The 20,742-nt window shown below is 42.4% G+C and overlaps 1 protein-coding gene across 2 annotated transcripts in view; it reads right to left on the minus strand.

Moving 5' to 3' along the window:
• FBXO9 (F-box protein 9) overlaps window positions 1-20,742 on the minus strand; it is a 45,040-nt gene that overhangs the window by 11,295 nt on the left and 13,003 nt on the right. For both annotated transcript variants that reach the window (XM_024221360.2, XM_024221305.2), the window contains 2 exons: window positions 20,400-20,457; window positions 2,512-2,611 (listed from right to left, as the gene is read on the minus strand). In XM_024221360.2, coding sequence (XP_024077128.1) covers window positions 2,512-2,611; window positions 20,400-20,457 — 158 coding nt within the window. The remainder of the gene's footprint in view (window positions 1-2,511; window positions 2,612-20,399; window positions 20,458-20,742) is intronic.

A 20,742-nucleotide genomic window follows, 5' to 3' on the forward strand; every position in this document is an offset into this window, starting at 1 on the left:
TTTCTTAAGATAAAAGTTCAGTCATTAAGATTTCTTATCACATAATGATAATCTAATTTGCCAAGAAAAAAAAGAGGCCTAATCAGGTTTATTTAGGTTTTGTTAAAACAAGGATGTCTTTTTAAGAGAGTATGATATTAACAGAAATATTTCTGTAGTTATCTTTCTTTTAATCCCAAACCAAGCAGTTTCACTGTTTGGATTTTTACATTCACCTGCAGTACGTGCAACACAATCATTGAAGAACTGTGCTAGTCTATGAGCAGCAAAATATTAAAGCAATTAATTTATTTTTGTCATCTAAGATGAAGAGCACATAAGTAATAAAACAGCAGCATTACCAGTGAAAAGTAAATTATATTTGTATAGAGCTCATTATAGTAATTATTATAAGGATTTTTTGGGGGAGGGTGTCACTTTTTACTTTTTAAAACTAATAGTGTCCCTTTGTGCTTTTCCTCATCAACATATTGATCTCTAACGCTCTTTGGCCCAATTAATATTATTCAATTATTCACTTAATGTAGAATAACTTCAATATAGGAAATTGAGGCCCATCAGAATACCCCATAGCCCAGTGGTTAGGCAACTCACCTGAGAGGTGGCAGATCGCTGCTCAAATCCCTTCTCACCCTCAGGAGGAGGGAGTACTTGAACCAGGAATCTCCCACATCCTAGATGAGTGCCTAATCACTGGGCGGAGGTCCTCCTACATACCCCCCCCCCCAACCTGTTGTGTTTATTCACCTGAGGGGTCCAATCCAGTAGGCACCCTCTGAACATGCCCACCAGATCAGGTCCCACATGCCACTCAGGAGGCTGAACAATTATCTTCCTCAGTTTTCTAGCCCACGAAAGTTTATGCCCAAATAAATATGTTAGTCTCTAAGGTGCCACAAGGACTCCTCATTGGTTTTGCTTCCTCAGTTTGTAAATCAGAGTACTTGCTCAGAGACAAAAACTTAGGCACTGAGTGAGTTCAGGTGCCTACAGGGTACAGTGGGAATTCTGTGGATCGCAGTGATGCCTAAAAACAAGACTTAGGTTCCTAAGTGCCTTCATGGATTGCTCCCTATGCTAAAGGGTTAATGAACATTGTTTAATATGCTATAAAATTACATTACTGCAACATAAAGATTAAATCTGAGTTCTCTACAACAGGTGCAACCATTCTACACAGGTGTGTACAAGTAGCCACTCAAACCACATGACTCTACCTAACCTTACTCATGAGGTGCTGCGTATATTATTTTTGATTACCCTTAAGACTAACAAGCTCTCTGTGAGAACACACAGTTTGTGTAGAACTTCCAAAAGCTTACTTATATTTTTCTTTTGCATGTTTAGTTTAATTTTAATTGGGATGGGTTTAATAAGGGAAGTGATGGAATAAAAAAAGCTCCAACTCTAGATGAAAGAGCTAGAAAAGGATCTTTAAAATACTGTAAAGAGAAGACAGAACTCTGTTTTGGCCTTCTAGGCCTAAAACTCTAGTAAGATGTTGTGGAGAAAGGGAGTGATAATTGATAAAACAGTGTTCATTACTTACCTTGTATTACTGGAAGAGATGACAACTATTACAGAACATTGTTATAGTAGCTTGTTATACTTTTTTGCTGGTGTGACACAGATAACTTCTACAACTTTTTAGTTTAGAGAGCAGAAGCACTAATAGTGCTAACAAACATTTCTAGAAAGGCATACTCTGCAGATGCTACTTTATAAAACAAATAAGGGGGCAGGATAAGAAAGCTGGCTCCAGCCCTGGTATCACCTGGAGTTGGGGAGGGGCAATAAGAAAAAAAAAATTTGAAAGACCACAAGGAAGTTCATGTCCTCATCAATAGACTGAACTGACTAACGGAGAGTCGCTCAAAGGGGAGGGAAAATACTAGGAATATAAAAGAACTTTATAAAACTCTACTCTATAATCTAGTATTTTTCTTACCTCACTGTGTGATGTTAATGGGGGTTCACTTAAATACCCAGATAATCCTATACTTGGCTATTATCCTAAGAGGAAAATAAGTCTAACTGCTACATATGTACAAGCCTACAAGTGCAGACTCTTTTGATACAACAGTGTAACTTTCAAGAATCAATACGTCAGCTCTTACTAGCCTAAAAATGATCCTGCCTGCATAGCTTATAGATCTGAATCTCTGAGTAAAAAGTAATATGGTGGCTTCTGTATTTTTAAATCACCTAGTAACTATTTTCTGCTAAATTATTTTAATCCCTCAATTTAAGTTTGAATTGGCTCCAAACAAATTAAGAACTGCGTCTCATTGTATTGTTTGGTATAAAATGTGTTCCCAAGCCCATTAAAGGATCTATATAACTTTCCATAATGCATGCTACTAATTAAATTGAAGTTAAACAAAAAGATGCTTCTCAAACATTAGGTGACTATATTACAAACAGATAGGTGGCACCTTAATGAATGTCTTTGGATTAGAAACAAAATGTGTGCACTCCTGTGCTGCTCAGTGGTAAACTTGTCATACTTACTAGCTCTTTCCAACACCATCACCTTCCGGAGACCACGTATAGGTGATCTTAAACTCTATATCAGGTACAAGTTGCATGGCTAGACGATAAAACTTGATGGCTGAAAACAGAGGTAATATTTACAACTTGGAACACATTTAATGCCTACTCTAGTGATCAAAACTGAGCTTCTCCCGAGACATGACTTTAGCTGTAACTGTACTGTAACTAAGGCCAGGAAGGCTCTATAGCATTACACTTTTTAAAAAAATCATTTTTTTCTAAGTGGCAAAGCTGCTCATCAGGGTGCCCAATTGGACACTAATCCCATCCCTCCCAGTTGTTTCTTTACTATCCAATTTAACCTAAAGCAATTAGAATAAAAATGGTAATCTTAGCAGGGAAGATGGACCTATCTGACACATTTATCAGGGCTTGAAAATCCACTTGCCCCTTTTGTGGAGGACACATACCATCAGCTTCTACATAATTAATTTTCATTCAATATCTTCTATGGGAGTGCCAGTTAAGGCTTGATAGGTAAGGGTGTTTTATACACTTAAATTTCATAAAGGCCTGATTTTTTTCCCAAAGATGTTGGGCACCCAACAACTCTTACTCGCTTCCAATGTCCATAAAGTTTCTATGTCTTTATGGTTGCAAAGAGCTTTGCCCAAATCTGAACTGAGCGTGAAAGGATGACAGCAGTGCACTGGAAGTCTGCAGACAGATGACTCCAGTATCAGATGCTTTCAGATCAGTATTTCAGATGCTCATAACTTTACCAAGCTAAAGCAGAGTAAAAACGCTGCTATTCAGAACCCTTGTAGGCATCAGTGACATGGACAAGAATCAGGTCAATTTCACTTTGCTGCTCAGTGGCAAAGCAGCAGTAGTGATGGCAGGCACTGGAGCTAGTCACTGGGAAGGATATCTCATTCAAAAGTGCAGAGGCAGCAAGAAAGCTGAAAGAAATATAGAGGAGCAGAGACCATCCCAAAATCTTTGCAAGCAGCCATAAGGCTCTGCAATGAGATGAGGAACAGAGAATTCTCCATCTGTTCCTAGCATCCAGAGAGGATACTTCCAATTTCAGACATTTACTAACCAAAGGCTGATATCCAGACTGAGTGTCCCTGAATAAGAGTTGGGAAAAGCACCCTAGTAGGAATACTAGAATCTGCATCTCTTCTATTAGCAGGGCATGGGGGGGGGGGGGGGGGGGGGAGAGAGAGAAAGCAGGCTGATTTTTCAAGTGGGTATTGCCTTTAGGGAGTAAGGACCAACTATATAAAGGGACTTAGGTGTTGCAAGCCAGCATGGTAGTGGGGAGACCCCCAAATTAGCCAACAAGAGATGCCAATGAGAGAGGCGGGTCCTAAGCCCCACCCTGCCCCTCTCACAGAGATAGGTACCTAAGTCCAGGCAGCAGGGAGGTGCCTATCTCTGCTTGTGATCCACACCTGGGAACCCTTCTCTTGGAGTCAGATGGCTTATTTCTTGTGAGAACAAGTTAGGTATCTGCCTCACTCCACACAAAATGGCTGAAGGAGGTGCTGCTGCACACCTTAAACTTTTAGTCTAGTGTTGACAGCACTCATATGGCATGTGGGAGACCAGTTCAATGTCCCACTCCACTTGAGGGGGAGAGAGGACTTGAAAAGGGGTCTCCCACCTCTCAGAGTGCTCTAACCACTGAGATATGGGATATTCTGATGTTGAGCTCCCTCAATCGCTCCTGTTGAAGTTGTTCCTCTTTAGATAAATAATAGTCACTGGAGCAGGGGGACTGGAACATGGGTTTCCCACTTCCCTGGTGGGTGCACTAGCACTAGGCTATAAAGTTATTCTCTCTCTTTCATGCCCCACTTCCCTGATTTTGAATGGGACTCAATCCCATAGGTGGCCTCTGAGCATACCTAGCAGATCAGGCCTCATGGCTAAAACAGGTGCTCCTCTGCCTATCTTCCCCCACTTTGTGGGTCACACTGCGGCTCAGGTGTGAGGTAAGTGTCCAGACACCTAGTCTGAGGCAGCAGTGTGCACGCCCAGAGGCAGAAACTTAGGTGCCGAGGGAACTTTTAAAGTGAACATTTAGGTGCCTGCAGGGATTCAGTGGATCACAGTGGCTCCTAAATCTGGGGTTTAGGTGCCTAAGTACCTATGTGGAGCTGGGCCCAAGGCCTCTGTATTTTGTATTTCTCTTTACCTAGGGGTTTAGTCCTCTAGCTACTGGGTGTCAGAGAAAATTTCCATGCCCTGTCTAGAAATGTATAGAAAGAAAGAGAGAGCAGGGAGACTGGGTCTGGGTGGAATGAAGGGAGAAAGAAAACAAATGAAGGGGAAGAGATAAGGGAATGGAGAGGGAGAAGGAAAAGTGTTAAAAGACATTGAAGACAAAGCTCTCTTCCTGTGTTAGTGTCTGCTTACAGTGTGAGAGCTGGAATGCACCAAGCCAAAAGTGACTGACCAGTTAAGTTTAGCACGTGTATATTTCACTTGTTTCTATTTTAACATTTCTTGAGTAAAGGACTAGGATTTATATAGTTCCACTCCTCTCTGGAGCTTGAGAAGGTAAAAGCCAGAGAAGGAAAAGGCCTGGCATGTAGGAGAAGGGGAGAAAAAGATTGCTACTAAAACAACCCAGGAGGATACCCCAAAGATCAGATAACTTCTCTGAAGTCTATGGAGAGATCGCAAGAACCTGCTTTAGAGCAGACCTGCAGAGCTAGTCTTGATTCTCCTGTGCACTATGCACTCTGGGCTATATACATAAAGGGACTGTGTGGCAATGCTGAGCATTGCAACATCTAACTTTTAGGCTACCTGCTGCCCAGTGAGATCCTTACCCTGTGTGGTGGGGCGGCTGCCCCACGCACGGAGAGTGTGGGCTGGGGCAGGCCCGGCTGCCTGCATATCCCGGCAGCCAATAAGGGAAAGGCTTGTTGCGAGCCAATCAGAGCCCAGATTGGGGACGGCCAATCAGGGCCAAGCTCAGCCATATAAAAGACTGCTCAGGGAGAGAGCAGTCAGTCTGTCCCAGGCCTTCAGAGGGGAAGGTCTGTCTTCAGAGCTGGGAGGCTAGCACCACAGACAGCGCAGTGCAGGCCAGCCGTGGAGAGCGGGAGAAGGTCCTACTCCGTAGCCTGCCAGGCGACCGACCTGGAAGGAAAAGGCCTAGCAGGGAGAAGGGCCCTTGGGGAAGCGGTCCAGAGGAGCAGTCAGAGGAGGAAGGAGGAGGAGGACAGCAAGGCTGTCGCTAGAGGGCCTCTGGACCGGGACTCAGAGTAGTGGGTGGGCCTGGGTCCCCCCCTTTTTGTTCCCTTTAGCCATACACTCAGCCATAGGCCGCAGGGAGCGGCCAGATGGAACCACGCCAGATCCTGGACTGTAGGGATCGGACTTAAAGGTGTGGGACTCTTGATCATCCCCCCTCCCCCGGAAGGGGGTGTGAATGGATAGAAGGACACTGTTGGAGGGCAGTGTTCCAGAAAGAGGACCCTGTGTGTCGGGAGCACAGCGGGTCCACACGCCAACCCCTGGCGGGACGACAGACGGGACACCACCAGAAGGAGGCGTTCTACTGGATCGAATCGATTCCCCGAGACGACCAGTAGGAGACGCTGCGGTGGTGAGTCCCAACCCTGTCACACCCTGGAATCAGGTGTAACACCAACAGACTTTGGTAGTCGGTGGGCAGACTTGAACCTGGAACCTCAGGAGCTAAATGCATGAGCTAAAAGCTTTAGTAGACTCATTAATCGCTCTCTAAATGGTCTCGGTACCACTACCCAGGGGGTGTGTGGGTTAAACAGGTACTCAGGCTTCCTATAAAATACATGGTGAGTTAGGTACATAAGAAAGGGATTCACAAAAGGCAGCAAGCTGATCTGACAACCTGTAAGCTAGCCAGTAGTTAGATGCCTATCTCTGCTGGGGATTCACAGCTGTGACCCCTCTTCTGGATGTAGATGCCTAAGCCAGGTCAGCCCTCTTTCACAAAAAATGAGTGAGGGAGATCCGTTACTCCATTATAGCTAGGCTTGACAGGATTCTATTTAGATACATGTTAGTAAATGTTACTGTCAGCTGACATACTGAAATGGATGGAAAAAATATCCATTGGTAACAGCTGGCATGAGTGCAGCCTTCCTTGCACCTGTAGGAATTCAGTATCACCACCCCACTCTTTCCCTCATTAGCTAGGAGCGTGGGGACCATCCCCATTCAGGAGCTAACAGCAGAGTGCCCTCTCCAATGGCAGGGGGCTTGTCCTCTTCCTCCTCACAGTCCTGGTCAGGGATCTCTGCTCTGCCCCACCATGCCTGCAGCCTTCTCTGCACCTTGTGTCTCCAGACATCAGGTGTCACTGGTTCTAAGGCAGAGCAGGGAGCCCTCTGCAGCTGCACTGTCATGGCCTCACTCCCTCATTCACCAGCTGAATGTGCATGATTGGAGCTGTTCAGCAGCAAGGTGGCCTGCCTAATGGCAGGAGGTTCATCCTCATCCATCATGATCCTGGGAGGACCAGAACACCTTCCTGGTGAGGCTGAACATGTGGCCAGGCCAGGATCATTCAGGGTGGGAGGAGTAGATGCTTGTGTGGCAAAGTGCTACAGCAGCTGCCAAACAGTGCTGGAGTTGCAGATCTGACTGATTAACACAGTGTGCTGGAGTCAAAGTTCAGGAAGAGCACGAAAGCAATTACATTTATGATAGGGGCTCAACTGCACCGGTTCAGTAACAGAGGGTAAGTTTTTGTCATTTTATATCAGTAATGAATCAAAAGAAACACACTAGAGGAATACTGCAATGTACACCTTGACCTCAAATTCAAAATGAAAGTCTGGAAAAGAAGAGGATCTTTTGCACTGCAAAGTTTGTAAAACAGAAATCTCTGGAAAGGCAGATTGTATTGCTGAACATTTGAACAACGTCTCATATGAAATTGAATTAAAGTCAAGCAAAGGTAGGCCATGCTTCAACAGAAGCCTGTTTGGAAGAATGAGACAAAAGAAGGAAGAAACTTCAGATTTTCCACACAATCTGGTACAGGCGTAGTATTTTCACATGATTCCAATGAATGATGTCTGAGGTTTGAGCTTTGTAATAGTTCTGCTTCACAAGCCTGCACTGGCCCAGAACTACTTCAGCTGGAAAAAAAATACCTGCCTGAACTTTTCTCTCAGCCCCAAGCTTGCAACGAAGGATCTTTTGAGGAGTTAGAAATTCTCTTTAAAACCCCAGAGTTTTCTGGACAGCCAGCAATGAACATCATTGTTCTACACTGACAAGAATAAATCATTAATACTATTCTATTGAAAGTCTCTGTTGTTCTTCAGTGGGGATCGTTTGAATTTGATGTGTTGCAAGAGTACAGTCAAATGTGGGGAAAATAGTGTTAATAAACAGTGACTCTGTGATTTACATGCAATGCTTAGTAAAAGAGAGAAATGTATCTGCATATGCTGCACATTCCATGTATTCTCATTGTCACAGTTCCAGGTAACTACACCTGTTTTCCCCCTCAGTGGTCCAGCAAAGGCATCCACTCTCAGGCTTCCAGCTCTCCTGGCCATCACTTCTAGTGGGTGGAGACCCCTATGTCACTCCATTCTGACTGGCGTATGTCCAGGCTGAACAATTCTCTGCCTTCACTGTATTATCCCCAGCAAAGACTGTTTGCCTAAACAGACCTGCCTGCTCTCTTTTCAAAGATAGTTAACAAGAGTAATTTAGAGAGTTGGTCCTTTTAATTCTTCCCTAAGGACTGGGGTCCTCCAGAGACCAGAGATCCTGAGTGTTTTCTTGGACCATGAAGACCATAAATCAGTTTAAAATTAGGCTATATATCCAAAGAGCCCTTGTCTGTTGGTCCCTGCAGAATCCAGTTTGAACTAGTAAATGTGTACCTCTTCTAAGGGGTGGCTTCAAAGGGCTGATAATGGAGGAAGTACATTAGCATCCCCCTCTCTAATAAAGGAATATATTATGCCAAAACAACCCATACACAATTGCATTTTTAATATAATCTACCCCAAAGATATTAACCATAATTCAATAAGGTTTAACTTTAATTCAGTAAAGTTTATCTTAATCCCATAAACTTTGTTCAGGATATTGTGTCATAGGCATCTTTTGCATGTACCGATTAATCATGCAATCAAAGCTAATACATTCTGTATACTCAACATATTCGTGGAATTGAAAAATGACAACATGAAGAAGCAAGCATTTTTTAAAGTCTTTGCAAGCAACAACATGAGACCAATGGGTTTGCGGGTGCCCCTCATGTTGCGCCATTACGCTGGCTTTCCTGGCTCAAGGCTGCAAAATTCATTCATATGCATTGGGACAGCATGACAGATGCTAAGAAGATAATACAGTTACCTCAAAGAAGACAATGAAACTATGCCGGATGGTTGAAGACGCTGGAAACCAGCGAAAACTGTGCTGCAATTTATCTTTTTTATTTGGGGTGGGGGTAAATCAACAGGGCTCATTGGCAAAGGGAGACAAATGCACCATGATACACTGCATTGATACACTGCTTAACAAGTTACGTCTGATGTAGATAATGCCTTAAACGAAGTGGACCTCAAGTCAATGGGCTCCAAATGGCAACTCCTTTCATCTGCAAGGCTGGCTTTTGCATCAGAATTTCAAAGCAAACTGAAGGCAACCATATCCACAATGTAGTAATTGGAACAGGATCTCTTTTTGCCAACCATTTGTCCAGGCACAGATGTCATGCAATTTAGCGACTATAAAAATATTCTGTGCATTTTTTCCTTGCCTGGCAGAACAGTTCAAACATGATTTTGACTTGTACATGACATGTGAAGTGCCCTTTGACAGTATAACAGCACTTGAATACTGGAAAACTGAAACCCAATCATTGGATTATGTGCACTTGCACTGCCAGTAACTTCAATGTTTGTGAAAAGATCATTCTGTCTGTTCCAAAAAGTTCAAGACAAACGTTGCATGTGCCTCTGAAGACCGCCTTGAGCAGCTCAATGTTTTGTACTACAATAAGGACATAAGTTTAAATCTGGAGAACTTTCAAAATCCAGAACTGGCTGTAGCAAAAAATAATTTTGCAGTCCAATACCTGTAACATAAGCTAGAGACTTTTGTGTGTGTTCAAACCTCCTAACTGTGGGAACTGAAGACTCCGGGCAAAATTCTGTGATTGAGGCCTGTCTACATCTAAAACTTAGGTCAATCTAGCTACATCACTCAGGGCTGTGAAAAATTTCACACCCTATGCAATGTAGTTAGGTTGACCTAACCGCCGCTGTAGATGCAGCTGTGACCCAAGAACCTCTGGATGCCAACTGCCAGAGGGCACAGGGGTACAAGGATCCATGGGTTCACCAAAAGAATGTCATATAAGATCGCTAATGAAAGCTTGTGTCACACTGCTCATCAGTATCACTGCAAACCATATGTACAGATGCTGTGTAAGGAGTTGTCTGTCTATCGATAGATAGACACACACTGACAATTACATTTTTAAGCCCTATATCTAGGGATTGTACACCAGATACGTAAAAAGCAGGTGTTTTCTTTCAGGCAAGTAATGTTTGTTTATCTGTTTAAATGTAAATTAAATATTGTATAGTTCACAATGGACATCCATTTACAATCTGAGCCAAATGCTAATGAAGGATTGTGAAATCTTCAAAGAGGAAATTTTACAGGAAGAAGTGAACCAGCAATGGAGAGCTCTGCTTACAATGAAGGACAATGAACTTGGGGGTATAACAAGGGGTATGGAGGTACATCTTCATTCCTTCAATCTGTGAAGACAAGCTGCTAGCAAGCTTGATCTTATGAGAAGGGATCTCAACCAAACTGGTTGGAAAATATGGGGGGAAACGACTTGGGGTAAACTATCTTGAAGGAGACAGGAAAATGCCTTGTTAAGTTTGAACTCTAGAAAGCATGTTATGATTTTGTTTGATATGTAACCATTTGTTTCCACTATTCTCTTTATATCACTTGAATTGCTTTTCTCTGATAAATTTATTCTTGTGTTCACTATCTAAGTGCTGTATGTTAAGCAAAGCAGTGATCCTGAGTTGAATCTTACAAGTTGGTATGCATTATTCCTTTAGGAATAGTGGATCTAAGAGTGCTGTGAGTGCTCAGTGAAAGAGCACTCCAGAGGAATGCTCAGAGGACTCGGGTTGGTGTGTGCCTATTATTAACCTGTACAGAGAGAGCAAGGCAGTGCTTGTTGCCAGAGGCTGGTGGTTTCAGGGAGGTGATTCACAGCAGGCACAGACAAGACTTCCTCATGCTAAGTGCAGCATGTAGAAAGGTGTGTCACAACCCTGACTACCCTAGAGAAACATTGCAGCAGCTAGGTCAATGGAAGACTCTTCCATGGATCTAGCTGTTGCCTCTGGGAGAGGTGAATTTACTACAGCAACAAAAAAATCCCTTCTGTAGTAACGCTCTTTGCTACAGAGCTTTACAGCAGGAGCACTGCAGCTGTGCCACTCTAGTGCTTGTAGTGTAGCCTGATTCAAAAGTCTAAGATATGTCTATATTACTTTTCCCCTGGACTCTTACTAGAAGGTTGTCTTCTCTTCAGTGGGTATTAGCATCTGGCCAGAGGAAGCTAAGAAGTTATATTGGACTGAGGCCATGTCCACACTACCCGCCGGATCGGCGGGTAGTAATCAAACTATCGGGGATCGATTTATCGTCTCATCTAGACACGATAAATCAATCCCCGAATCGACGCCCGTACTCCACCTCGGCGGGAGGAGTAAGCGGAGTCAAGGGGGGAGCCGCGGCAGTCGACTTGCTGCTGTGAGAACGGCCAGGTAAGTCGAACTAAGATACTTCGACTTCAGCTACGTGAATAGCGTAGCTAAAGTTGAGTATCTTAGATCAATTCCTTCCCCGCGCCCCCCCAAGTGTAGACCAGCCCTGAGTCTCCTGTCACTTACACTGATTAGCCTATTTTTAATGGAGGCAACAGAAAGGTTTGGAAAAATGGGAGTTTGATTGGGAAAAGCCAGGGGTCTTTACAAGAGTCCAGTTCAGAGGTCAGCCAGTTCAGGACTTTAACTAGATTGTACAGCATGCCTCTTGCCTTTAAAGTGCCATTAGATAGTAATTGCTGATATTAATACTTGAATTAGTGAAGGGTTATGTAAAATGCTATAGTACTTCAAAGAAACACTACTTCTAAAATTAAAGTAGCAGGTTGCCTACTCTCCATCCTTGCCTCTCACCCTGATTCAGGCTGAGCCCTCAATGCCCCAGTTCCCAAACTACATTAGTGGCATGGTAATATCTCATCTTACTGGAACGAACGTAAACCTGGATGTTACAAGAACTCCATGTGACACTACTATGCAGAACTGAGGTTCATTACCTCTGCATGAATTAGCTTTACCCTATTTGGTTGGCATATAACCCACTAAACTACAGCTGAGATGAAGTTTGTCATTTTGACATGGTTCCATTAAGCAGTCGGCCAAGGAGCTGGAGTCAAAAGAAAACAGCTAGCTCTACTATAATAGTTGGACTTTTGATAGCTCTCGGGGGAAATGCAATACTCTTCCAATAAAATTAGCTGACCAAAGGATCTTCTTAGAGTGAAGGATGGCAATGGCCTTTTTAAAAACATTGGAAAGTTCTGCTTGATGTAAAACTGATACCACTCACAAAATAACTCTGAGACCTCTGGTGCATGCTGGCAACCCAACCCCAAGATGAGGCAGGAGCCTTCTCTACTCTCTCCAATGGAGGGGCTTCTGGAGTTCCCAGCAAAGATTTCCTTTTTCACACTTTCAGTAGGAATTTACACAGACACCATCCAATTGGAGATTATTTTCCTTTATACATGCTTATGATGACCCAGAATCTTTCTCTAAGGTGGGCAGGACACATGGGATAAACAATAGTGGTACAGATTAGCCTGGACCTGTAAGATCACTGAGGGTAAAGGGCTAGGGAAATATTGTTAATAAAACCTCAGCCATGTACCTTTGACACTTGTTGCCTGAGCAAAGCAAATTCCTACACACAAATCAAAAGCATTTCTGCGTCTGTCTGTCTGTATGTGGTAATTTTAAAACTGCATCGACTCAATTCCAGAATTTCAGGGAATGTTCTAGGCACTAACTGGGCAGAACTCTCTTGATTTTTGGTGAAAATCAGAAAAGCCTGATTTCCACTAGCCCTGCAAGAGCAGAATTGGTCAGGTAGGCCCAATTAGTTAATTAGGCTGCAAACAGGAGTTTTAGGCTGGAGGCAGCTCATTAGAGAGGCTCACCTGTGCAGGAACAGATGGAGGAGGGCCTATAAAGTCAGGTAGTAGGGTACAGGTTGGGGCTGAAAAAGGATAGTCACTTCCTGGGAAGAGTACAGAGCGTTTGGGGGCTGTAGGGAAAAGCAGCAGTCACTCCCTGGGAAGAGGGTTCTTGGAACTAGTACACTCAGGGAGAAAGGGGGAAGCAGTCCAGGAAAGGAGCAGTGAGGGAAAAGACAGGAAGCTGAGGGTCCTTGGACTGGAACCCAGACTAGAGGGTGGACCTGGGTTCCCCTACCAGCCACTGAAGTAGTAGCATCAGGGTGGTGAATGGGAAGACTGCTTAGGATTGCTGATGGATTGAACCCCTGAAGGGGGAACAGTGAGTGATGTGGCCAGAGGGCTGAATTACAAAGAGGATGCTATGTGTCCTGGAGTGAGAGAGGAGTTGCTGAGAGAAAAAGAGTGATTCCTGTGACAGCATACAAATTGTGGAAGAGTGAATCTACCTCTCGAGTTAATCCCCTGAGCAACCAGGAGGTGGCACCAGACCAGGGGTGAGTGGTGCACCCCATGATACTTAGGATACAGGGGTGAGGCAATGATCTCAAGTATAGGGTTAGTGGGCCCTTTGCTTCCTCCCATTTCTCTCCCTTCCCCTGCCCCCCATTCCTGGACAGCCCCCTCTAATCAGAACCCTACTGATTTTGCTAAAAATTGGAAAACACTCATTTTCTACTCTTCACCAAAATCAATAGGGTTCTGACCTGTGCATCTCTTCCTGTGTTCATGCAGCACCTAGATATAGTTGTGCTGGGGTTTTATGGTATAGTATTTGAACCTCAGCTGGGGCTCATTTCCTGATTGAAGCATCTGGGTAATCATTCTTGCTATTTAACATACAAAGGATAAGTTACTGGAGCTTTTCTCTTCCTGAACATAGGAGTTAAAGTTACAGCCACCAGGAATAGAACTCTAACCCTATAAAACTTGAGGTCAGATAAATCAAGTGGCTGTAATGAAGGCTTTATTAGATAGGAGCTATACTAATATTACACGTCAAGCATTACAGGCTGTACAGGATTTTTGCTTGTTCATGCAAAGTACTAGTACAAACTCCAATTAACTGAACAAGAGAATATAACTTATTATATCTCAATAGTCTGGAAAGTATTAAGTTGGGTCAAAATAAAGACCACTATTGTAACCTATGTATACTAGAAGGAAGCTTGCTGGGAAACCTGCAGTAAAGCCCTGCTACTGTCTTGTATTAGAATAATGTTCTTGCAACAACCTAATAATCACTGTCTAAATATGTTATCTTCAAATGGGAATGTCACTATCTAGTAGATATTCTTTACTGAAGGAATGCAGAGGAAAACTTAGCCTGAGTTGATGTTGTGACGTTGCACTCTATGATTTTATGAAAATATGCTAATATAACTAGAATATGCTTTATACAAAAGGTCTCTTGTAAGGTGGTATTACAAAGCTTATCTACTGAGTGTGATCATCCTATTTTTATAAATGTACCACTCTTGTATCTGAAACTAGAAATCTGAAATACAACTCTGAGGGCCTATAGTAATTATGCAAAGTGTGGGCCATTAATGGTGGTTTGGAATCTTGATGACTCCCATTAACCAGGACAATTTGACTGCAGATGGCTCTGTTTTACCTGTAAGTCTTCCTGTATATGTGTTTGCTGGCAAGTGGGTAATGAAGTCTTACAGTGACATGTGATCATGTCACCTGAACTGGAATCCATCTTTAACCTAGTGCTTTTTCATTGAGAAAGGGAGGGGGGAACCCAGAGGGACAAAGGATTCCTGCCTTATGCAAAAGATATATAAATGGGTGGAACAGAGCCATTATGAGGAATCCCCTAGCTACCACCTGAGCTGGAACAAGGGCTGTACCAGGGGAAAGGATTGTGCCCAGACTAGGAAGGCATCCAGTCTGTGAAAGAAACTTATTGAAACATCTTTCAGGGTGAGATATTATCTGTACTCAGTTGTATTACTGTATTAGGCTTAGATTTGCATGTTTTATTTTATTTTGCTTGGTAATTCACTTTGTTCTGTCTTACTACTTGGAACCACTTAAATCCTACTTTCTGTATTTAATATCACTTTTTACTTATTAATTAACCCAGAGTATGTATTAATACCGGGGGGGGCAAACAGCTGTGCATATCTCTCTGTGTTATAGAGAGTGAACAATGTGTGTTTACCCTGTATAAGCGTTATCCAGGGTAAAACAGATTTATTTGGGTTTTAGGCCCCATTGGGAGTTGGGCATCTGAGTGTTAAAGATAAGAACACCTCTGTTAGCTGCTTTCAGTCAAGTCTGCAGCTTTGGGGCAAGTAATTCAGAACCTGGGTCTGTGTCGGAGCAGATGGGTGTGTCTGGCTCAGCAAGACAGGGTGCTGGGGTCCCGAGCTGGCAGGGAAAGCAGGGACAGTAGTAGTCTTGGCACATCAGTTGGCAGCTCCCAAGGAGGTTTCTGTGATTCAACCCATCACAGATGTGTCCAAGTTGGAAAGAAGGAAAACTTAGATTTATGGTTGATTCTTATCAATTATTTGGTGGTTTCACTTTTGTACCAACTTTACACTACCATGAGAAAGTAACTCCTCAGTACATCTGAAACACACTTTGAGAGCTGCAGTGGACTCTTAACATTTCAAGGGCAATGTGTCACCTTATACAAGCCCCATTTCAGGACCTCCCCACTAGTTAGCAAAGGATTTGAGTACATGCATAAGTGCTTAATCAGAGCCATCATGCCTTCTAAAAAGTAAGGAATGCACTGTCCAAAATTTCCCTTTCTTAGTGTAATGCAGTATCTCATCTGATTTGATTATCAACATGTATCAGTTGACTGAGTCTTGAATATTAGTACTCAGATCTTTAACTGGACTCAATTCAATAGGGTGTGAGTGGAGACAGCAGAGCACTGCCTGCTAGGCAGACAGGCTGCTGCATCTTCTGTCAGTTGAAGCTATCTCAGGGCAAGGCTTCATTCCTGCATAAGTCACTGATTAGGTAGGGAGGAAAGCATGAACTTTTCTAAAAAATGAAGAAAATAGGATTTAAGAGGTACTGAATTGATAGCCTACACACCTTTTTATCCACAGCAAATGTAGCACTGTCGCAGGTTTGTCTGCCAGTATAGCGCACCCTATACCTAGATTCCTAGAGCAGGGATTCTGAAACCTTTAACATGGCATGGGTCACTTGGTGTGTCTCAGGGATACTTCTCCTAGTCATGATAGCACAGACCTCTTCTCCCATTATTAATCATAACATGTTTGGGCAGCCACACAACAGTTGCTTAATGGGAAAAGTAATATAGTGTAAAAAAAAAAAAAAAAAACTACAACGTGAACACCAGCCAGCCTACCTGCAAGTCTTCCACTGACTGGTGATTGTCTGCTGTTCTAAGTGATCCACTCTAGTTCAATCTTGATCTTTTTGTATAGCTAGAACTGTCAGGTATAGTACAACCTGGGTAATCTATGTACTTAATCAGTACCAAAACTAGTTAAGGTTTTAGCATGCTGTAGTGAAGTATCTTTTCTAAGCATCTGGTAAAATATTCTACAGTGCCTAATCAAAAATCAATTACAATTGTCAAAACAGAGTACACTTTAGCAAATTAAAACCATGGTTGATAGGTTTTAATGTGCAAAACTTAACTTGCAAAGAGTCTCCCACTTACAGAAATTTAAAGTTTATCTGTGATAGATGTTACCTGGATATTTGGCAGCTGTTTAGTGGTCTTACTGTGTTACCAGATGATATTTAAAAGATGTTACTGACTCTATGAATGGCTCTAATTCTTATTACTAAGCTTCTGAACAATCTAGCCCCCTGCAGTTATCTTGAGTCACCTACACTAGTGTAAATTCTCTAATGCAGGGTTCTCAGAACTTTCAACACCAGGCACCATCCTCCATGTTAAATTGTTTCACTATTCCCATCCCCCCACATCTTGTTATATGCAGAAGAAATTGTTACAATAATCAACTGCAACTACTAATTCTCAAGTTCTGAAGAGTAAACTTATACTCTCCCTTTTAAGAACTCATGAGCTTGTCTTTCTGAGGGGAGATTCCACATGAGGTTGAACCGAGTTATCTATCCACCGGTGACAGCAACTATTTTTGATCACCACAGAGAAACCTCGCTTAGAGTTACAAGATGGAAAGTTTTCAAGGTTTCTGCAGCTAAAGCAGATAATCTGTCAATGTGCGAAATTCCTCTTCAATTAGGTGCAGGAACCAGTCTCAGGTCTGTCAGTCTATCCTGCAATGGCACATTCAACATTGATAAAACTGTCTTCTGAATAAAGGGGTTGATGGTCCACCTCTTTATCCTTTGGGTACCAGGCTAGTAGTGCCACTGCTGGGCCTGAGGTTCACTCAGATTCTGACTGAATTTGATAGTTCCTGACCAACTCCTCAGTTCCTTCAAAGTTTGAAACCAGGCTTCAAGTTTCACGTTCACAAGTTTCTTCTTTGTGTCCAGAAGGCCAATTTACAAATGTTAGTGAATACTTCTACCTTCTCATGCAGGGAGAGAACACTCCTATTCTGCTCCCAGAGAAGAGTCCAGCTCGTTTAGGTTACCAAAGACGTTTAAATTGTCACCTTCAATAACGTCTTCTCTGGTATCGGCAAAAACAATTACTGATAATTGAGATTAAAGATAATACCTGCCCCAAAATGCTCAGTCTAAGTAGCCAAACAACATAATGAAAGTTGTTTCTTTTGGGGGGGGCAGTAGCAAAGATGGAGCATGTGTTTTATCATACAGGAAAACCTAAACTCTACCTCATAAGTAGCCTCACTTAAATGAGAAAGTTACCAGTAAAAGGAACCTGTCGTCAGAACAATGCAAAAAGTCAACTTACTGGACAGCTTTTAACTAAATTCACTATTTGCAACAGCTTCCTGAAGGTCCAGGTACTGCTTTACAGGTGCTACTAGTAGCAACAGTTCAGTGTAGAAGGTGACATCCTGGCATTAGTTGCGATGAGTTGGAGCTCTCTGATCAGACTGCTGTTCTCACCGGTCACTGCCATGACAGCAGCTGTAAAGTTTACAATAAACCATTCTCCTTGAATGTGGTGGAAAGCTTCAACTACTTCTTGGTACAGCTTTTCAAGAGAGGAAGTCTCCAACAAAACAGTCAAATGTACCAGTACTGCAAAGACTGAAAGCTGTGCAGCACCAGACAGTGATTAAATCTTCAAACTGAATTCTTTAGTCAATTTTCCTAAGCTTTGAAAGCAATTGCTCAGATTTAGGCAGCCACATCACCAATACAGTGCAATATATTAATAACATACACTTTTCAATGTGGTAGTCACTGTAGGCGCTATAGCTTATGTAGCCATGTTTGTTGCACAGGAAAATGTAACTTTCTGCAATATGTGCCTCATGCCAAAGGGATGTGTGTGACACTTAGTTTAAATCAACACTTGCTGACTTCTGTCAAGGCCTCAAGTTTATCTTTCAGTGAGTTATTGGACTTTTAAATGCTGTAACAATTTTGAAGGCTTCATGTTCTGAGACAACTTCAGGACAGTGTGTGCTGTAATTATGAATTAGTGTACTTTGTGTTCTGAAGTTCTGTCTTAAAGTATGAAGACTTTAAAGTTGCTGGGTCAACATAAAGCAGGGTTTTTGTTTTTTTGTTTTTTTTTCCCCCTGCGCTCTTCTTAGCAATCATTAAGACAAGAAGCAATGGGCTTAAATTGCAGCCAGAGAGATTTAGGTTGGACATTAGGAAAAACTTCCTAACTGGCGGGGTGGTTAAGCACTGGAATAAACTGCCTAAGGAGGTTGTGGAGTCACCCTCATTGGAGATATTTAAGAGCAGGTTAGACAAACACTTGTCAGGAATGGTCTAGATAATACTTAGTCCTGCCACAAGTGCAGGGAACTAGACTAGATGACCTCTCAAGATCCCTTCCAGTTCTATGATTAGAATAATTCGCTGTCCTTCATGAAACTATCTTTAATTTGCTTGTTAGCCAGAATTTACCTATACAGAATAAATACAGATGCAACAGTAAAGTGAGGTTCAGTGTCCTTGGGTCTCAGCAATTACAGCTAACAGGCTGTTTGCATGCACAGCTTGCAGAATGCAAGAAGTTTAATAGGACCTGTACTGTTTTTGTTTGTTTTTGTATTTAAGGAGTAAATTCAGGCACACAAAGTATAGGTTATAATACTGTTGGGAACAGAGGCTTGAGCAGTCTCCTACTTACTCATCCTTCACTAGACTAAATTGCTAATTAGAGTTCTCAGATTATAGTAATATTGTGGCCTTAAAGGACATCACTAAGGGCTAGTCTACACTAGAATCGCTACTGCAGAGCAGTTGTACTGATGTATCTGTAGTGCTGCTAGTGCAGACGCCTTATGCCAACAGGAGAAAACTCTCTCCTCATCATAATTACTCCACCTACCCAAGCAGCAATAGCTATGTCAGCAGGAGAAGAGCTGTCCACACTGGTGATTAAGTCTATGTAACTTATGTTGCTCGGAGGGGTGGCTTTTCCACTCCCCTGAGCAACTTAAGTTATACCAAAATAAGTGCTCATGTGTTCAAGCCCTCAGGGTTTATCCTTTAAGCTAAGTAACACTTCGCAAAAAAGTTATTTAGTATCTTGCCACCTCTGAGGTCCCTTTGCCCCAAGCCACTGCATGATCTCAGAAGTGGTGACCCATAATGTAGGGATCCCTGACGCAAGTTCTGACACCCTAGTTGAGCAAGGTACTTAATCAGGTGCTTACCTTTAGGTAACAGTAGTTCCACTGATTACAGTGGAACTATCCATGTGTTTAAAGATAGGCACATGATTAAGTACCTTGTTTAATTGGGGCTTAGGTACAGCTCTTTTTCCCTCCAACTATTCTGAACCTCCATTTCCAGAACTGTGCCAATAGGGGCAGGAACAGGAAGGAAGGCTGTCTAAAGGTGGCCTTTAATCTTTCATTACATGGGAATTTTCAGTTTTGGGGGCAAACCTGACAAATTAAAAGATTACCAGATTTAAGTATCAACCATTTAACACTTCTAAGAAGGCATCTACTAGAAAGCTGTGAACATGTTAAATGTGACATCAGTTTGTTTTAAAAATACAGAAGCTAGTTTAGTTAAACTGAAGGTGTAACTGCACAGCAAAGAAAATAATTAAGATATGAGCTTTCCTATTAACGAAGCTGTCCAGGGCCCTGGAAAAACTGCTCCAGACAAATTTCAGTCTACTGAAACTTGTGTAGATACTGCTAAAGAGGGCAAAACATTTCCTTGCCAAAAGACAGGGAGAGACTTAGTGTTTTTAGTCTGCCTTGGATTCATAATTTTGCTTAATCTTAACTATAATAACAAGCTTCTTTAGCATAACTGTCTGTTCTTTCTTAGGTTAGTTTAGTCTTAGGAGTGCTTGAGTGACCCAAGGAATCCAGTTCTCAAATTGATACTTATAATTCTCCAACTATTTATTAGGAGTGCACAGCTCTCACTATTTCAGTAGCAACTAATAAAAAGTGGCTCCTGATCAACCACATAGTACTTTTCTAGGCACTAGATTTGTAATCTCAGAATTGCATGTTACCTTCATAAAGAGCCCCATTTTGTTCTTGTTCCACAGCCTTCAGGAACAATTCTCTTGCCTGTACAAATTACACAGAACATTTAAAAAAATTGTTACAAGCACCCAAGTAAATCCAGTTACCAGAATTTTCATCCAAGTTGACAACTCTATACTATGAGGTGGTAAGGAGAACAGTAAAAGCACAATTGCATATAATAACATGGAGGTGACGTTCAAGTTCTACTAACAATAACTGAATTTCTGAGCCAACGCAGAGCCTGATCCTAAATCTTGCTTACATCAGTTTTAATTAAATCAGGGCATTAAGCCCTTACAAATAAGGAATTGCATAACTTCTAGCACC

Source organism: Terrapene carolina, unplaced genomic scaffold, assembly GCF_002925995.2.
Source record: "Terrapene carolina triunguis isolate 2854851 unplaced genomic scaffold, T_m_triunguis-2.0 Scaffold42, whole genome shotgun sequence".
In the NCBI taxonomy this organism is placed as follows: Eukaryota; Metazoa; Chordata; order Testudines; family Emydidae; genus Terrapene; species Terrapene triunguis.